Here is a 14,401-nt window from a genome sequence, read left to right on the forward strand (position 1 = left end):
TTGTTATTACCAAGTCTACAAGTCAATTTTGGAGTCCCCTTATGGCTTCAGTGATGCTTCTATTGCAGATGGAATGTTGCCAATAGCAACCAATCATTTCTATCTATTATCTTTTTTAAGGTGCTAAATAAATAACTGTTTAGTTTCTATGAGCTACAACCCCGGGCTCCTGCTCCTGCTCCCAAGGGGGCACCTCTCCTCTCCTGCCAGTTTGAATTAGTTGATTGAAAGCCGTTGATGTCGCTTCTGTGGCTGACTCCTCCTCCTAACATCATTTTTGCAAGTGTCACACCCTGTATTAGAACCCAGGACCTGTCTTATTGATTGAGCTATTTGGGGGGCACCAATATTTATCTTGCCTCCGGGCAACTGGGAAACTCCCATCTTAGCAAATTTACCCCGTAGTGTTCCCTATAGCAGCAGGGTGTTGGCCACGGAGCAGAGCATATTTCAATTTTGGAGGACAACATTTTAGACATGAGCATAGCTACAGCACTCTGCACCCAGAGTGAACACTACAGGAGAATTTACTAATAACCCTGATTACGGCCAATCCTGTGTGCTAACGGGTATGACCAGGATTGTCTGTACTCGGGCTGAAAATACGACCTGAGATTTAATTTACTAAGCCCCCAAATTGTCAGGATTCGTATTTTCCAATATTGAAGTCATTCGTATTCGGTTGCAGAGTTTCCCCGGGAACCAGATACGGGTGTGCATGAAGCCTGCACGGATCAGTCAGATCTGTGCCGGCTTCTCTGTGTAAAAAATAAATAAACATAAATAAATAAATAATAATAATAAAAAAAGTGGGAGTCACCCCAACGAGCATAACCAGCCACAGGCTCAGCAAGTCCTGGTTTCCCAAATATAGAGAAAATAATCAAATGGGGCCCCCTGTATTCAAGAAAAAAGCACCGGGCTCTTGGACCAATCCTAGTTAAATTTTTAGAACCAGTTTTTATTTATTTTTAAAAATTTTATACAGAGAAGCCTGCACGAATCTGACTAAATGTGGATGGAAAATGAGTTGCATGGCCATATTCGGCTGAGTTCTATCGATGGTCTACTCATTCATATACCCGAATTCGACTTAAGTTGCCGTTCGTAAAAAACGGCAAATCAGCCGAATTCGGCTTAGCGTAAATTAGCTGTATTTTAGATTGAATGGGTGCATTCGTACCCATTCGATCTTATTAAATTTACCCCCACACCTCTGTCTGGGATTAACAGCCCTCCAGACAGATCTCCTTATTCTCGAACTGCCAGGAGGTATCCTGGACGTGTATGGACAGTAGTCACTAATAAGTGGCTTCTTGCACAGTACAAGAGGATGGGGTGTTTGGGTGGGGGGTTGGAGTTTGGATCCACACAGCCCATGTAGGATGAAGATCAACGAATGGCAGCAAAAGAGAAATACTGCCATACTGGTAGACTGCTGCTGTAGGGGAAACGTCACAGCCTCCCACAAGAACCTACACATCTCCTCCATGACTTGTGGGAACATTCTAATGATCCAGGAACCAGGTTTGCAGCTGTAGATACTCCCACAATGGTGTACAATGGTGATCAAGGTTTGAGCTACAACTACATGCTATACACCAGCATAGACAGCAGCATGTTGGGCAGAATCCTCACCCGCGGAACATGTTGTCTCCTGCCATCCACATCATGTTTGACCCAGTTCAGGACAGCGCGGTACACCTCCTCCTCTGAAGGAACATTCAGACTGTCACTGGAAATTAGGTCCAGCACCTGTAGGACAAAGACAGTAAGAAATAACAGACAGGATCCCATGGTAATGGGGGTATTTGTCAACCTGCTCTCTCTCTAGATCAGTGGTAGCCAACTCCAGTCCTCGAGAGCTACCAGCAGTTCACATTTTCCAGAAAACCTAGCTGCTGCACAGGTGCATTCATTACTTACACATTTTAAAAGATCCACAGATGGAGCTAATTACTGGAGTTGGCTACCCCAGCTCTAGATCATTTGTACTGAGACTTACAGTATATCTGACACAGTAATTCAACAGTATATGATGCTTTTTCCCGGAATTCAATATGAAATGGACGTCTGGGTCCTAGATTTTGGGCTAGAAACGCTGCGTTTCATGCCTAGCCAGCGTGTGTGTGGTCTGTTATTACTTGCACTGTGTCGGGTTGTTTAGGATTGCGCTAGGCCGCAGGTTACGCAGAATTGCGTAGGCCGCAGGTTGCTTAGGAAGGCGCTAGGTTGCAGGTTGTTTAGGATTGCGCTAGGCCGCAGGTTTTGCAGGACTGCGTAGGCCGCGGGTTGCTTAGGAAGGTGCTAGGTTGCAGGTTGCTTAGGATTGCGCTAGGCCGCAGGCTACGCTGGATTGCGTAGGCCGCGGGTTGCTTAGGAAGGTGATAGGCCGCAGGCTGCGCAGGATTGTGTAGGCTGCAGGTTGCGCCGCTTCGCGCTAGGCCGCAGGAGTCAACTTGCCAGTGAGGTTGCATTGCCCTGCCTTAGGGGACAGGAGGTTGCGGTTGTTTCATTCGCAGGTGCCGATACCAGTATTGTACCAGAGTCAGGAGACCGGTAGGTGACTGGTGAGTATAACCTGTGTTGTATCTGTTGTGGTGTTGTTTGTGTTCCTTCCACTCCCTGGAGCGGTTCCCTCCCCGAGTTACACCCGCCGTGTCCCACAAGTGGGTGTAACCAGTCTGAGGCCAGTAGTGCCTGTGATGATCATCCCCTCTTCCCCATAGTGGGATTCTCCTCCCCCATTTCTCCTACAGGTGGCATTGCATCGGGAGCCAGAGGGAAGTACCGGGACCATCATCGGCCCGAGGGTGAGAGATTGAGAGCGGCGAGGTGAGTACGCACAGCGAACATTGGCGCAGGCCACGCCCCCGTGCCTCTCACATTTATATCCGGTCCGACCCGATGCGTGGTCCTGTGCAGCCGGTCAGGGGACACAGAGGCGGCGGACGCCAGCGAGGGAGACGGGCAGGGGACTCCGGCGAAGGAGTCGGGCAGGGGGAGCCGGAACAGGGAGCTGTCAATGCTCCGTCCAGGCAGGTGGAGGCAGCAGGGGGGTGCTGCTAGTAGTGCAGAGGCAGCGGACGCTGCGGGGGACACAGAGGCGGTAGTAATGTAGAGGCGGGCATACAAAAGCCCATACAACGAATGGGCAGCCTGTGATTGGCTGAGCGCTCTCTCAGCCAGTCAGCAATTGGCTGAGAGAGCGCTCAGCCAATCACAGGCTGCCCATTCATTGTATGGGCTTTTTTTTCCCAGTACTGACAGCTCTCGGCTCCCCCTGCCCGGCTCTATGTTACTGCCGCCTCTGTGTCACTGTCCCCCTCAGCGTCCCCCGCCCGCCACCTCGATTTCTGCCGCCCCCCTGCTCCCTCCACCTTGCAGCTCCCCGGGAGTTGCAAATGATACATCGCATGCGATGTATCATTTGCAAAACTTGGCACATCAAGTGCCTAATCGTGTGTCCCCCTCCCGGGGAGCTGCAGGTGAAATCAGGTCCGACTTGTCCTTAGGACAAGTCGGACTAATGTATGGGGGCCTTAACAGGCGTGCATGACTAGGTGGGATGGATCTTCTACTTAATGCAAGTAGTTCCAGTAGTCTACCAATGTCTTTCTGTTCTGTCAGTGCCACCCCCTCCCAGCTGTTTACTCATATGCAGTAATATTACACAGACCTACCATATAGCCTCAAAATATATCAAACTAACATCAAGCACAGCGCTCCAATGTATGTGTATTATATATACAATACTTTTTTACAAATTATTTCCAAAATACAGTTACTTCCCTCCAGTAAAAGCGTCCCTTTGTTGTAATATCTTGTATATCAAAATATCTTAGCTGTGAACATATTAATAGCTAAGGAGAGGAAATCTCATGGAGCGCTGTGACAAAACAACAGCTTGACAGATATGCTGGCAGCCATTGCCTTTAGTCACTAAAGACGTGTACGGAAAATACGGCGGAATATCCATTCAGATCCTAACAGCTGGGCCCTCTTGTCGCTATGCGCTGGCGGCTTCTTGTGTCGGAGTTTCCCTTCATTGTGTATCGCAGACAGTTACTAGGCGACACGGTGATTATACCGGGGTGCCTAGGTCATTGTGTACGTGTTTGTGAGGGGGCTTCTGAAAGAGGGAAATTCTGTGTGGGAAGTTAGCATTGGCTGAGTAACTCTAGCTGAGTCATCACCAATAGATTAGAATAAGAGAGTAGGTGATCAGTGGGCGGCGTGGAGTTGGGAGGTGGTGGAGAGCGATAACAAAGTATTCTGAAGTTTCAAATATGATATTTATTGATCTATTTCCATCAGACACCAAGAGCCATCAGACCGTGTAACCTTATCCATGCTAGAGATCTGTGCACATTTTGCCCTGCACAATAAAATTACAATTTTGCTTACAGAGAGAATAAACGTTGAATTACTTCTGGGTCTATTGACTACAGTGATAAACCTGTTTCTCTGATGAGACCTTGTGTCAAAATAAACTGTTATTCTTAAGATAACAATATAATACCCACACATATACAGCAAGCGATGCCGGACCAAAGCCAGGAAGACAATGAAGGACCTCAGCCATCCCAACAATGGACTCTTCTCTCTGTTGCGATCAGGGAAACGCTACCGCTTATTGAAGGCAAACACAGAGCGAATGAGAAGGAGCATCTTCCCGCAGGCCATTAGAGCCCTCAACCAGACCTCCTAGTACCGGGACTTTCCTTCCTTCTTTCTAGACCTACCGGACACATTCTCTCTACACTCTTCCTCAGCCGATGTAATGTATGACAGTTGTATAAAAAAAGCATTTCACTACATATTGTACTATGTATAATTTTTGTATGTGATAAATAAAATTTGATTTGACATAGCAAATTAGCCTATTCTAGAGAAATCTATATATTGTTTGTTTTGCACTTACTGTAGGTAGGATTCCATTATTTGTGGTATCTAGGCAACTAGGTGTTTAACATAAAAAAAAAAAAATAGAAAACCCCAAATGTACTTTTTCATTCCAAGATGATTGACAGAAGGCAGTCGTTTGTAGGTGGCACCCGGCGGGTTTTGAGAGTGCCGCTGAAAAACGCAGACGGGTGAATGATTTTGTATGGATTTCCCCCTTTTCGCAGGGCTGCAATGTCACAGAAGCTAATTATTAATTGTGTTTGTGTGTCACGTGCATATTAAATTGGAAACGCGACCAATCAATTTCAACATAGCATTTTATAGAACGCACTTGATAAATGCCAGCCTGATGCCGATTTGTTGCGATGTGATTATTACCTGTTTTAAAGGCAGAAGCATGAACTCCTCCGTCTTTGACACCTCCACAAAGTGTTGCAGGACGTACTTGTGTGCAGACTTGAGCAGGTCGCTGCAGGAGTGGGTGTCTGCAAAGCTGCGGATTCCCAGGCAGTTTGAAGGGTCCAACTGGCTGAGCAGGAACTTACAGCAGGCGTCTCTCACTCCATTCAGCTGCAGGAGGCTGGCGGCTGGGAGCAGGGTCTGGCATAGGGATAACGGAAGATGGCAGGCTGTCATCTTGTAATCATTATGACATGGGTTGGCACATCCAACAGATGGGATTTAGTACACGATTCACTTACTGTAATTCTGTGGCGCTCTATACATGCATCGTTCACATATTCATATGGTCATACTGGCACAATATATGGTGTATACCCCAATACATGTCACCATTAGCTCTAACATCAGCAAGACTCCATGGTACACTCCCTACACCCTTGTTCCATTGATCGTCTCCTAAAAGATGTAAATCACTGAGTTTACAGGGAGCAGTACAAAATGAACAGTGACAGAGAGGACCAGCTGATTGGCTGGTGGTGGATCACTCTCCACTTTCTCACTTTTTGTAGCTTTGTACATCTGACCCAGATTAAATAGAGCATTGGGGCCACTAATCCTGAACAATGTGCTTTGGTAGGAGACTCTAGACCAGGGGTAGCCAACTTCAGTCCTCGAGAGCTACTAACAGTTCATGTTTTCCAGATCACCTAGCTGGGGCACAGGTGCACTCATTACTCACTGCCAAATTACAAAAGATCCACAGGTGGAGATAATTACTTAACTTGTGATTCTGTGAGGAGACCTGGAGAATGTTAACTGTTGGTAGCTCTCGAGGAGGGCGGGATGTATTAATATACACCGCCGCCCTTCACCGTCCGCCCGCCGCCATGCTAGTGCATATGTACTAACATATGCGACTGGCATCACGGTGCGGTAACGGAGACCCCCCGCGATACCTGTACTGTGGTGTGTCTCAGTCTCTTTCCTGCCACCTCCTGCTGCCTTCACGCCGGGGACAGCTAAGCTGGCTGTCCCCGGCGCCTCCTCCTCCCCCCCTGCAGCCGGGAGAACGTCCGGCTGCGTTGCTAGGGGGAAGAAGGGCTTACCTTCTGGGGTCCAGGAGGACCTGTAAGAAGGTAAGCCCAAGGGAGGGGTAGAGGGGGGGTTGGCGAGGCGGCGGGGTTGCGGTGGGCGGCGAAAAGAAGCCCATAGGCTTCTATAGGGTATCGCCCTATCGCCTGGCCGGCGAAATCAGTGTGGCCGGGTAATAGTACATATGAAAATGCGGTAAAACAGGGGTTTTACCGCATTTTCATTTTGATACATCTCGCCCAAGGACTGGAGTTGGCTGCCGCTGCTCTAGACCTGTAGATGCATCATTAATAGTGATGGCCAATGCTTAGGTCAGGCACCTAGCTGGTGCGGTCTTTCCTTCATCCTCCCATAACAGCATGACGCAGCTCCTGTGCCTGTTTCTATACTGACAAGTTCAGTAACCTTTGCCCTGTATCCTCTGCCAAATATGCTTCAACAATCACTTCTCTGTCAAAGTCAATGACGTCTCTTCCTTTTGCCACGATCGGGCAGCTGGGTCTGGTAACCAGCATGGGATGATATTTACTTAAGGAACAGCACCTGTTTGGTAGCATCTGCTTCCAAGTCACTTTGTAGTCCTCATTTATTTAAGTGTGTCCAGTCTTCTCACCTGTTAGTGGCAGACTAATGCACTGGCTGACTTTCATTTCCTGTGACATGCAACAAGTCATTAACCTGTCCCCAGAGTCCGGTCAGCAGATCGCAGAGCGTATAGCTACAGATCATTATCCCTCTTCAGTTCCTAGCTAACATTTGTTTGGAGTCACTGGCGTTACAGACAGGTGGTGGAGAGGATGCAGTATTATGGCGATAGCCCTGTTCTGCCTATGTTTAGTATCAGAACAGAAATATCACTAGTGTTCCCGCTAGGCAGTTTTAGCGGAGCGCTGCGCCCTGCCCGTTTTTTAAAGGGCAAAATGCGTCCTGCCCCTCTAAAACAGCCTGGTGCCTGCCCGACTCCATGCACGGGGAAGCCCAGCGCCGCCTTAGACGGCGATGCCCGGCACTTCCCCGGCATCAAGGCACCTTCCCCCTGTGGTGACAGCATCTTCGGTGCGGCCGGGCCCGGCCCTTTAGTGACACCGGCGGCCCGGCCCCCCCACTTTAGTGACGTCGGCGGTCCGGGACCGCCCACAAGTGTGCCGTCGGCGGCCCCGGACCGCCCCCCGGCGCCCTGCCCGGCACAATTTCTAGAGTGAACACTATATCACTTGCACATAGCATGGGCTGAAACCTATCAAATAAGATCCTATGTGGATTATTTGAAGTTTGGGACAATAATAACTAATTATATATTGGACTTTTAAAATAAAACTTTTACTTTAAAGTAATAAACTACAGTTCACTGTGAGCTCAGGTCATAGGTCATGTATTAGGTCATGCTACAACACTGAATTAGACATATCCCAATGTAGTTCCTGTTGTGCTTTTATTCCCTATATCTCCTGACTTGTGTTACTTGCAGGCTCCCTCGTAGGTCACTGATATAATATAGCATACAAAGGAGCGGGAAGAGATAGATCATCAGTCATTCCAGTGATTCAAAAATAAAGCAGAGATAAGTCTCCAGAATTTAGGATATAAGGAATAAAAAGGCATTTACAAGAAGTTCATTAATACGTAAACGCATCATTAATAGAATAGATTGGTTTCAATTAATTTCTATATAGTTAACATGTAATCAAGTAAACGCATTTTGATTCAATGTGGATTTTGACAAATGTGCTGAAATTGACATAAGGGTATGGTGGAAGAATTTGACGTGCAAACTCTTAGAAATGGCAAATGAGTCAGTGTGCGTGTGCGTGTGTGCGTGTGTGCGTGTACAAAGTAACAACACCACAGCTACAATGATCTAGTCTTCCATTAAAATGTGAACCCCAATTTGCATTAAAATATGCATTAAATAGGTCAGGAAAAGCTGCAATCATCTCACATTATAATTAATTGAAGATGTTTTGTTTGCCTGCTCTACTGATTAACATAAAGGCCCATACACACGGGGCGACTTTGAGTTAAAAGCAGTTCAGTTTACGCGTCTGAGCTGCTTTCAGCTTGAAAACCGCCCAGTGTGTATGGACCTTTAAACACAGCCAGCTACTATATAAATATGCTGTACTGACTGGATGGCTTGCGTTATGGGTCTACTGGGGCCTACACACATACCGATTTGGATAGCGATATAGATGCGCGGCCCCGCGCGTCAGTATCGCTGTAAGAAGAAGAATGAGCATGTCCCATCCATCTAGTCATATCGCTTAGTAAGACCCTGCATATCGGGCGCCTTTTGTGTGGTGTCTTTTTTGTTATGCTCAAGCGACCAGCGATTTTCCTCATCTGGACACTCCCTGAGCCCTCCTTGACAAGAATCTTAAATCGCTAAGCAGACTCGCTGACGCATATCGCTGGAACATTTTGCACAGTCTGAGTGATATCGATGCTGGGGAGCTCAATGGAAATCGTCTATGCTACATCGGGCATGCTATGTCGCTGGCAAAAATCGCTATGTGTGTAGGCCCTATTATCGCTATTGTCAATTACAAATACAAATCGACATTACACAATTAATAGGTTTCATAAACAAAGTATGTTAAGGGGCATACACATGGAGCGAATCTGACTGTCCCACACATTGGGGGGAAGTTACTAAGATGGGAGGTCTCGTTCACGTGGGATGTTGCTGTGGGTAACCAATCAGAATTTACTTATTTATTTAGCACCTTCTAGAAGATAATAGATAGTATCTGATACCACAGCTTACCTGCACATTGCCTTCTCCCACCACAACTTCTGCCGTGTAAGCATATTGTACCAGCTGTTCCAGCGCTTGGGGGTCAATGTCATGCAACGTCACATGAGTCTGTCGACTCTCACTCATCTCATCTGTCAAGCAAAAGAAAGGAACTCTTAAAGCAGTCCTGTTACCTACCCACTACAAGGCAACCGTTTCGTTGGCTGAGACAGTGTGCAGCCTATCAATCAGCTAAGAATCAGTGACATCACTAGGCATATTAGAACATTAATAATTCATATTATTAATGGAGGCCACAATATAGAACACAACACATACAGCTTTACTACCCACAAATTCTCCCTCTCCTCTTTCATGGCCCTCATTATTAGGGTGGCCAATCCGGGATTGGCGGGATCCCGGGATTTGGCCCCAAAATGTCCGGGATTTCAATCCCGGGATTGAAGTATCCAATCCCGGGATTGAAGTATCCAATCCCGGGATTGAAGTATCCAATCCCGGGATTGAAGTATCCAATCCTAGGATTTCGGGATTAGACTGTGCCTGCGCAGTCTAATGCCGGACGACGTCTGAGCAGCCGCTCAGACGCTGCCCGGCTGTTCCCGACCCGGTGTGCGGCCTGCGCAGCTTGATTCGGTCATAGGTCGTGGCATAGGTCGGTCAACGTGGCATCCCCAGCACCTGGAAGACGCTTGCCGGCGGGCCTATACCAGCCTCACGCGTCATACCTGACGTGCCTCCCAGCCGCCCGCGTCATTCCCGACGCCTGACCCCGCACCACTGCTGCCTGCCCCTCACACCACTGCCCCCAAAAAGTAAGTTATGTGGGGGTACAGCTGCAATTTTCTTTTAGGGATGCCAATTCCGGGAATCCCGGGATTGAACATTTTTCAATCCCGATTCCCGGGATTGAAAAAATGCCCCAGGATTGGCAAAAAAAGAAAATGTTCAAACTGACAGTAAAAATAAAAAGTAAATGACAGTAATACTGGGAAGGGTGAACAGAAAGTTGTTGATTGGTGGGAGTGCAGCTGACGGCAGATGTGGTATGGCGCTCCGACAGGGGGGATATCGATGGTCAGTATCCCGACTGCCGGTGCTCTGACAGGGGGGGGGGGGGCGAGCGCAAAGAAGCCCCTTGTGGGCTTGGTGGCTCGCTACACTCGCCACATGTTCTATTCTCCCTCTATGGGGGTCGTGGAGGCAATCAGTATGGAGGCAAAAGAAATCGCAATTGAGTACCGTGAAAGTAAGTGTGTGCAGTTTAACTGTATTCTGTATGGGAACGGAAGGTTGTTTCAGTAGTTTAAGCAAAGATAAAAGATTTGGTAATCACCACTGTACAGATGTTGCGGAGTTGAAAGCGTCAGGAATGTGGCGGTGTGGAGGCAGGAGAATATGGAGGAGTCAATATTGACTCCCGGAAAGTGAACTATATGTTACAAAGTAGTTGTTGAGGTTGAAAAAATACTTGCATCCATCAAGTTCAACCTTATACCGGACCCGCTAGGTGGTATAGACTAGATGTGATAACCCCATTTTAGTATTACCATCTGTTCCACCTATGTCTGATTAGTGATTAGTTGTACCCATGGATGTTATGTTCCCGTTCATCCACAACCTTATCTGAAATGTGGTCAGTGTGTCTGACATCACCACCTTTTCTGGACGAGGATACAAAATCTTCTCTCCTCCAGTCTGAAAGCATGACCCACGTGTCCTAGTTTCCGACCTCAGAGTTAAGAGGTTGCTTGATAGTTTAGAATATTGCCCCCCTGATATATCTGTACATGATAAGCATGTCTAACCCTTAAATGTCTCTTTTCTAGCGTAAACAATCCTAATGTTGGCCAGTCTGTCTTCGTAGCGTAAGGACTCCAAGCCTTTTTTTAGCTCGGTTGCTCTTCTCTGGACTTTTTCCATTTCTAAAATGTCCTTTTTGTAATGTGTGGCCCAGAATTGCACTCCAAATTCCAGGTGAGGTCTAACCAATGCCTTGTAAAGTGGTAAAATGACATGGTCTTCCCTAGTATCCATGCCCCTTTTTATACATGCTAGTATCCTGTTGGCTGCACCAGGACTCTGAGCACTGCACCCTAGTTTGTGGTCAATGTGGACTCCTAGGTCCTTTTCCAATTTTGATTTGCCCAATTCTACCCTCTTTTAATGTGTAAGTCGCACATTGGCTATGCCCTCCGAGATGCATAACCTTACCTCTATCTACATTTGAACCTCATTTTCCATTTATCAGTCCATTCATCGATATAATATCCAAGTCCCTCTGCAGAATGTTTACATCCCCAACTGTTCTAACCAGCTTGCACATTTTTGTCTCATCTGCAAATATTGAGATTCTGCTTCCTATCTCGTTATCTATATCATTAATGTTAAACAGATGAGGGCCTAACACCGAACCCTGTGGTACTCTTCTTAGTACTTGTATCCTGCTTAAAAATGCTCCGTTTACCACCCTCTGTTTTCTATCGCGCAGCCAACTTCTTACCCAGGTACAAATTTTATGGGCAGAAGAGGAGGTATGTAGATAAATTGCTGACGGACCAAATACCGTTTGACAGAATCCCAACAACCAAATGCCGAAAGACAAAATACCGACAGGTACAGATCACAGACAACATAAAAATACCGACAATCGAAACCTCGATGAATCACAATGCAGACAGCCAAAATATTAACACAAATACCAAATACAGTTTTTCGGGATTATTTCACACAAAAAAAAAACTGAGTGGGCATAGAGAGAGAGAGAATTTAATAATGTGCCCAAAGCATGGCGAGCTCACGCCGTTCACTAATACGGTGTTTATGTCAACATTACAACTGTGTCGGCATTTTAACATGTTCGGCATTATGATCATGTTGGTATATTAGGTGTCGGCATTTCAACTGGCGGTATTATGTACCCGTCGGTATTTTGACAATCAGTATTTACACCCTGCCTGTATAAAACGGCACCGGCCAAGTGATTGTCAGTATTTCAATTGTCGGTTAATCATACAGAATCCGAACAGAGAGAGGTGCCAATGAGTATGGGACCTCGAATTGGGTGGGGTAGGGTAGACAGTAGGTTGTCTTATGGGCTCTACACAGGAAGCGATGTGCGCCAGGGCTGGGCGATTCCCCGTGGGTTTCCCAGACTCTAGATGGCTTAGAAAGTGTCCGTGATGTGCACCAATGATTTAGCATGGGGATTTCATTGATTAAAAAAAAAAAAAGGATGAAAGTTTAAATAATGGCTTGGTATATCGCTCATCGTCCACTACAAGAAAACGCGGGCGATGTGTAGTCTCTTCTGAGCGATTTCACTAGATTTATCTATCAGGCTGGTTATACATCTGACGGCGACAGCGATGTAGGGCCATTTTCTGAGCGATGTAGTTAAATTAAATCGTTAAGAAAATGGCCCGAAATCGCTAGATAAGTAGGCCCATTAGTCACACATCATGCCTCAGTGTCAACGTTGATCAGAAAGAGATGGAAGACAGAAGGTTAGAGATATGAACGAGGGTATAGGAGGAGAGGTCAGAGGTGGAGAAGGTAAACCACCTTCTCCACCTCTGACCTCTCCTCCTTCATTAAAAGCATAGAGGTGGTAATGTATGCTGAGGGAACACACACACAACTTGCATCATGCAATAATATATATATATATATATATATGTATATTACCACATATACAACACATAGGTAGAGTGCTTACTTGTAAACATAGCATGGAAATAAGGACTGCAGGATGCCAGCACCACTTTGTGGCCCTTAATTTCCTTGGTCCCCACATGGAGCACAATGTCACACAGGAGCCCCCGTTGGCGCATTCTATTCATGCAGATAAAGGCATCGTGGTAGTGCCGCTTTGAATTGTGCGAGATGCTGTGGCCCTCCCGGGTCAGAAGCTGCACCGTCCCTTCCATGGCTGGGGACTGGTCTCCTGATTTCTCCTTGACTGGCTTCACTCTTTGAAGCTGTAAAACAGAAAATTGGTCTGATTTAGAGTTGGGGAAGCAAAAAAATTAAATAAAAGAAAAAACCCTGTACATATTGCAATGAAAGGGGTGCAAACATGAACTTAGTTTTTTTGCATGCAGGGTAAATACTGGCTGCTTTGCATGTAGCCCACAAATACTGTAGTTTTATTTTCATTTTTATTTAGATCTACATGTAAATCTCTGCAAATATTACATCTTCCTTTCCATGTAAAGCTACCTGTTTATTTTGCTTTTTGCTTTGGCTTGCCTGACATCATCTGAAGCAAGTCATCTTAAACAAGCAATGAGTTAGAACTGGAATGAAGTTTTAAAACCATCTCTCATCTCCTCTGTACAGGTACATGAATGCCATTTTCCAAAACCTGATGCTTTTCATTTAAAAGAACAGTCTGCAATGGGATTGTGTTTTGTTACTGGGAGCCTACAACATCCCCCACCTTTAATCAGATAAGCTGAGCAATGTGTGCAAACACCAACCCCTCCCCCTGTACCAGCTGACCCAAACTTTCCTTTAAAATGGGACATTTGGAAAAGCCTGGCCAAGGCTTGCTTGGCATCATCTGAAGCAAGCAATGAGTTAGAACTGGAATGAAGTTTTAAAACCATCTCTCATCTCCTCTGTACAGGTACATGAATGCCATTTTCCAAAACCTGATGCTTTTCATTTAAAAGAACAGTCTGCAATGGGAATGTGTTTTGTTACTGGGAGCCTACAACATCCCCCACCTTTAATCAGATAAGCTGAGCAATGTGTGCAAACACCAACCCCTCCCCCTGTACCAGCTGACCCAAACTTTCCTTTAAAATGGGACATTTGGAAAAGCCTGGCCAAGGCTTGCCTGGCATCATCTGAAGCAAGTCATCTTAAACAAGCAATGAGTTAGAACTGGAGTTTGGACTGGATTTGGACATAAACCGAAACACTGCCATGTTTTATTTTTGCTTTTCCCAAGATACCATCTATCTCAGCCTCTGAGGAAAGCTATGTATTACTCTTTGTTTTACTGTTTCTTTACCATGATCATCATCATATACCTCTGCCCCCACTGTATGCAAAGCCTGTATGCTGTACATTCGCTGGTTGCACACCCCGCCAGCAACAAGCTGGCAGGGTGTTCCAGCTTTGGAAGAAAAGTGCTACATAAATACAAATATTATTACTGCTGCCTCTGAGCAGCATGATCAAGATGGCGCCGCTGATGGCTGCCTAGGAGCTGTGCAGCTCAGCCAAATATGTTCC

At 46.3% G+C, this 14,401-nt stretch overlaps 1 protein-coding gene across 3 annotated transcripts in view; it reads right to left on the minus strand.

The window, feature by feature from the left end:
• KLHL17 (kelch like family member 17) overlaps positions 1 to 14,401 on the minus strand; it is a 76,299-nt gene that overhangs the window by 18,791 nt on the left and 43,107 nt on the right. For all 3 annotated transcript variants that reach the window (XM_083163280.1, XM_083163281.1, XM_083163282.1), the window contains exons 2-5: positions 12,876 to 13,137; positions 9,167 to 9,288; positions 5,287 to 5,508; positions 1,639 to 1,755 (exon numbers count right to left, since the gene is read on the minus strand). In XM_083163280.1, coding sequence (XP_083019406.1) covers positions 1,639 to 1,755; positions 5,287 to 5,508; positions 9,167 to 9,288; positions 12,876 to 13,137 — 723 coding nt within the window. The remainder of the gene's footprint in view (positions 1 to 1,638; positions 1,756 to 5,286; positions 5,509 to 9,166; positions 9,289 to 12,875; positions 13,138 to 14,401) is intronic.

This window comes from Crinia signifera, chromosome 19 (genome assembly GCF_055691185.1).
Source record: "Crinia signifera chromosome 19, ASM5569118v1, whole genome shotgun sequence".
In the NCBI taxonomy this organism is placed as follows: domain Eukaryota; kingdom Metazoa; phylum Chordata; class Amphibia; order Anura; family Myobatrachidae; genus Crinia; species Crinia signifera.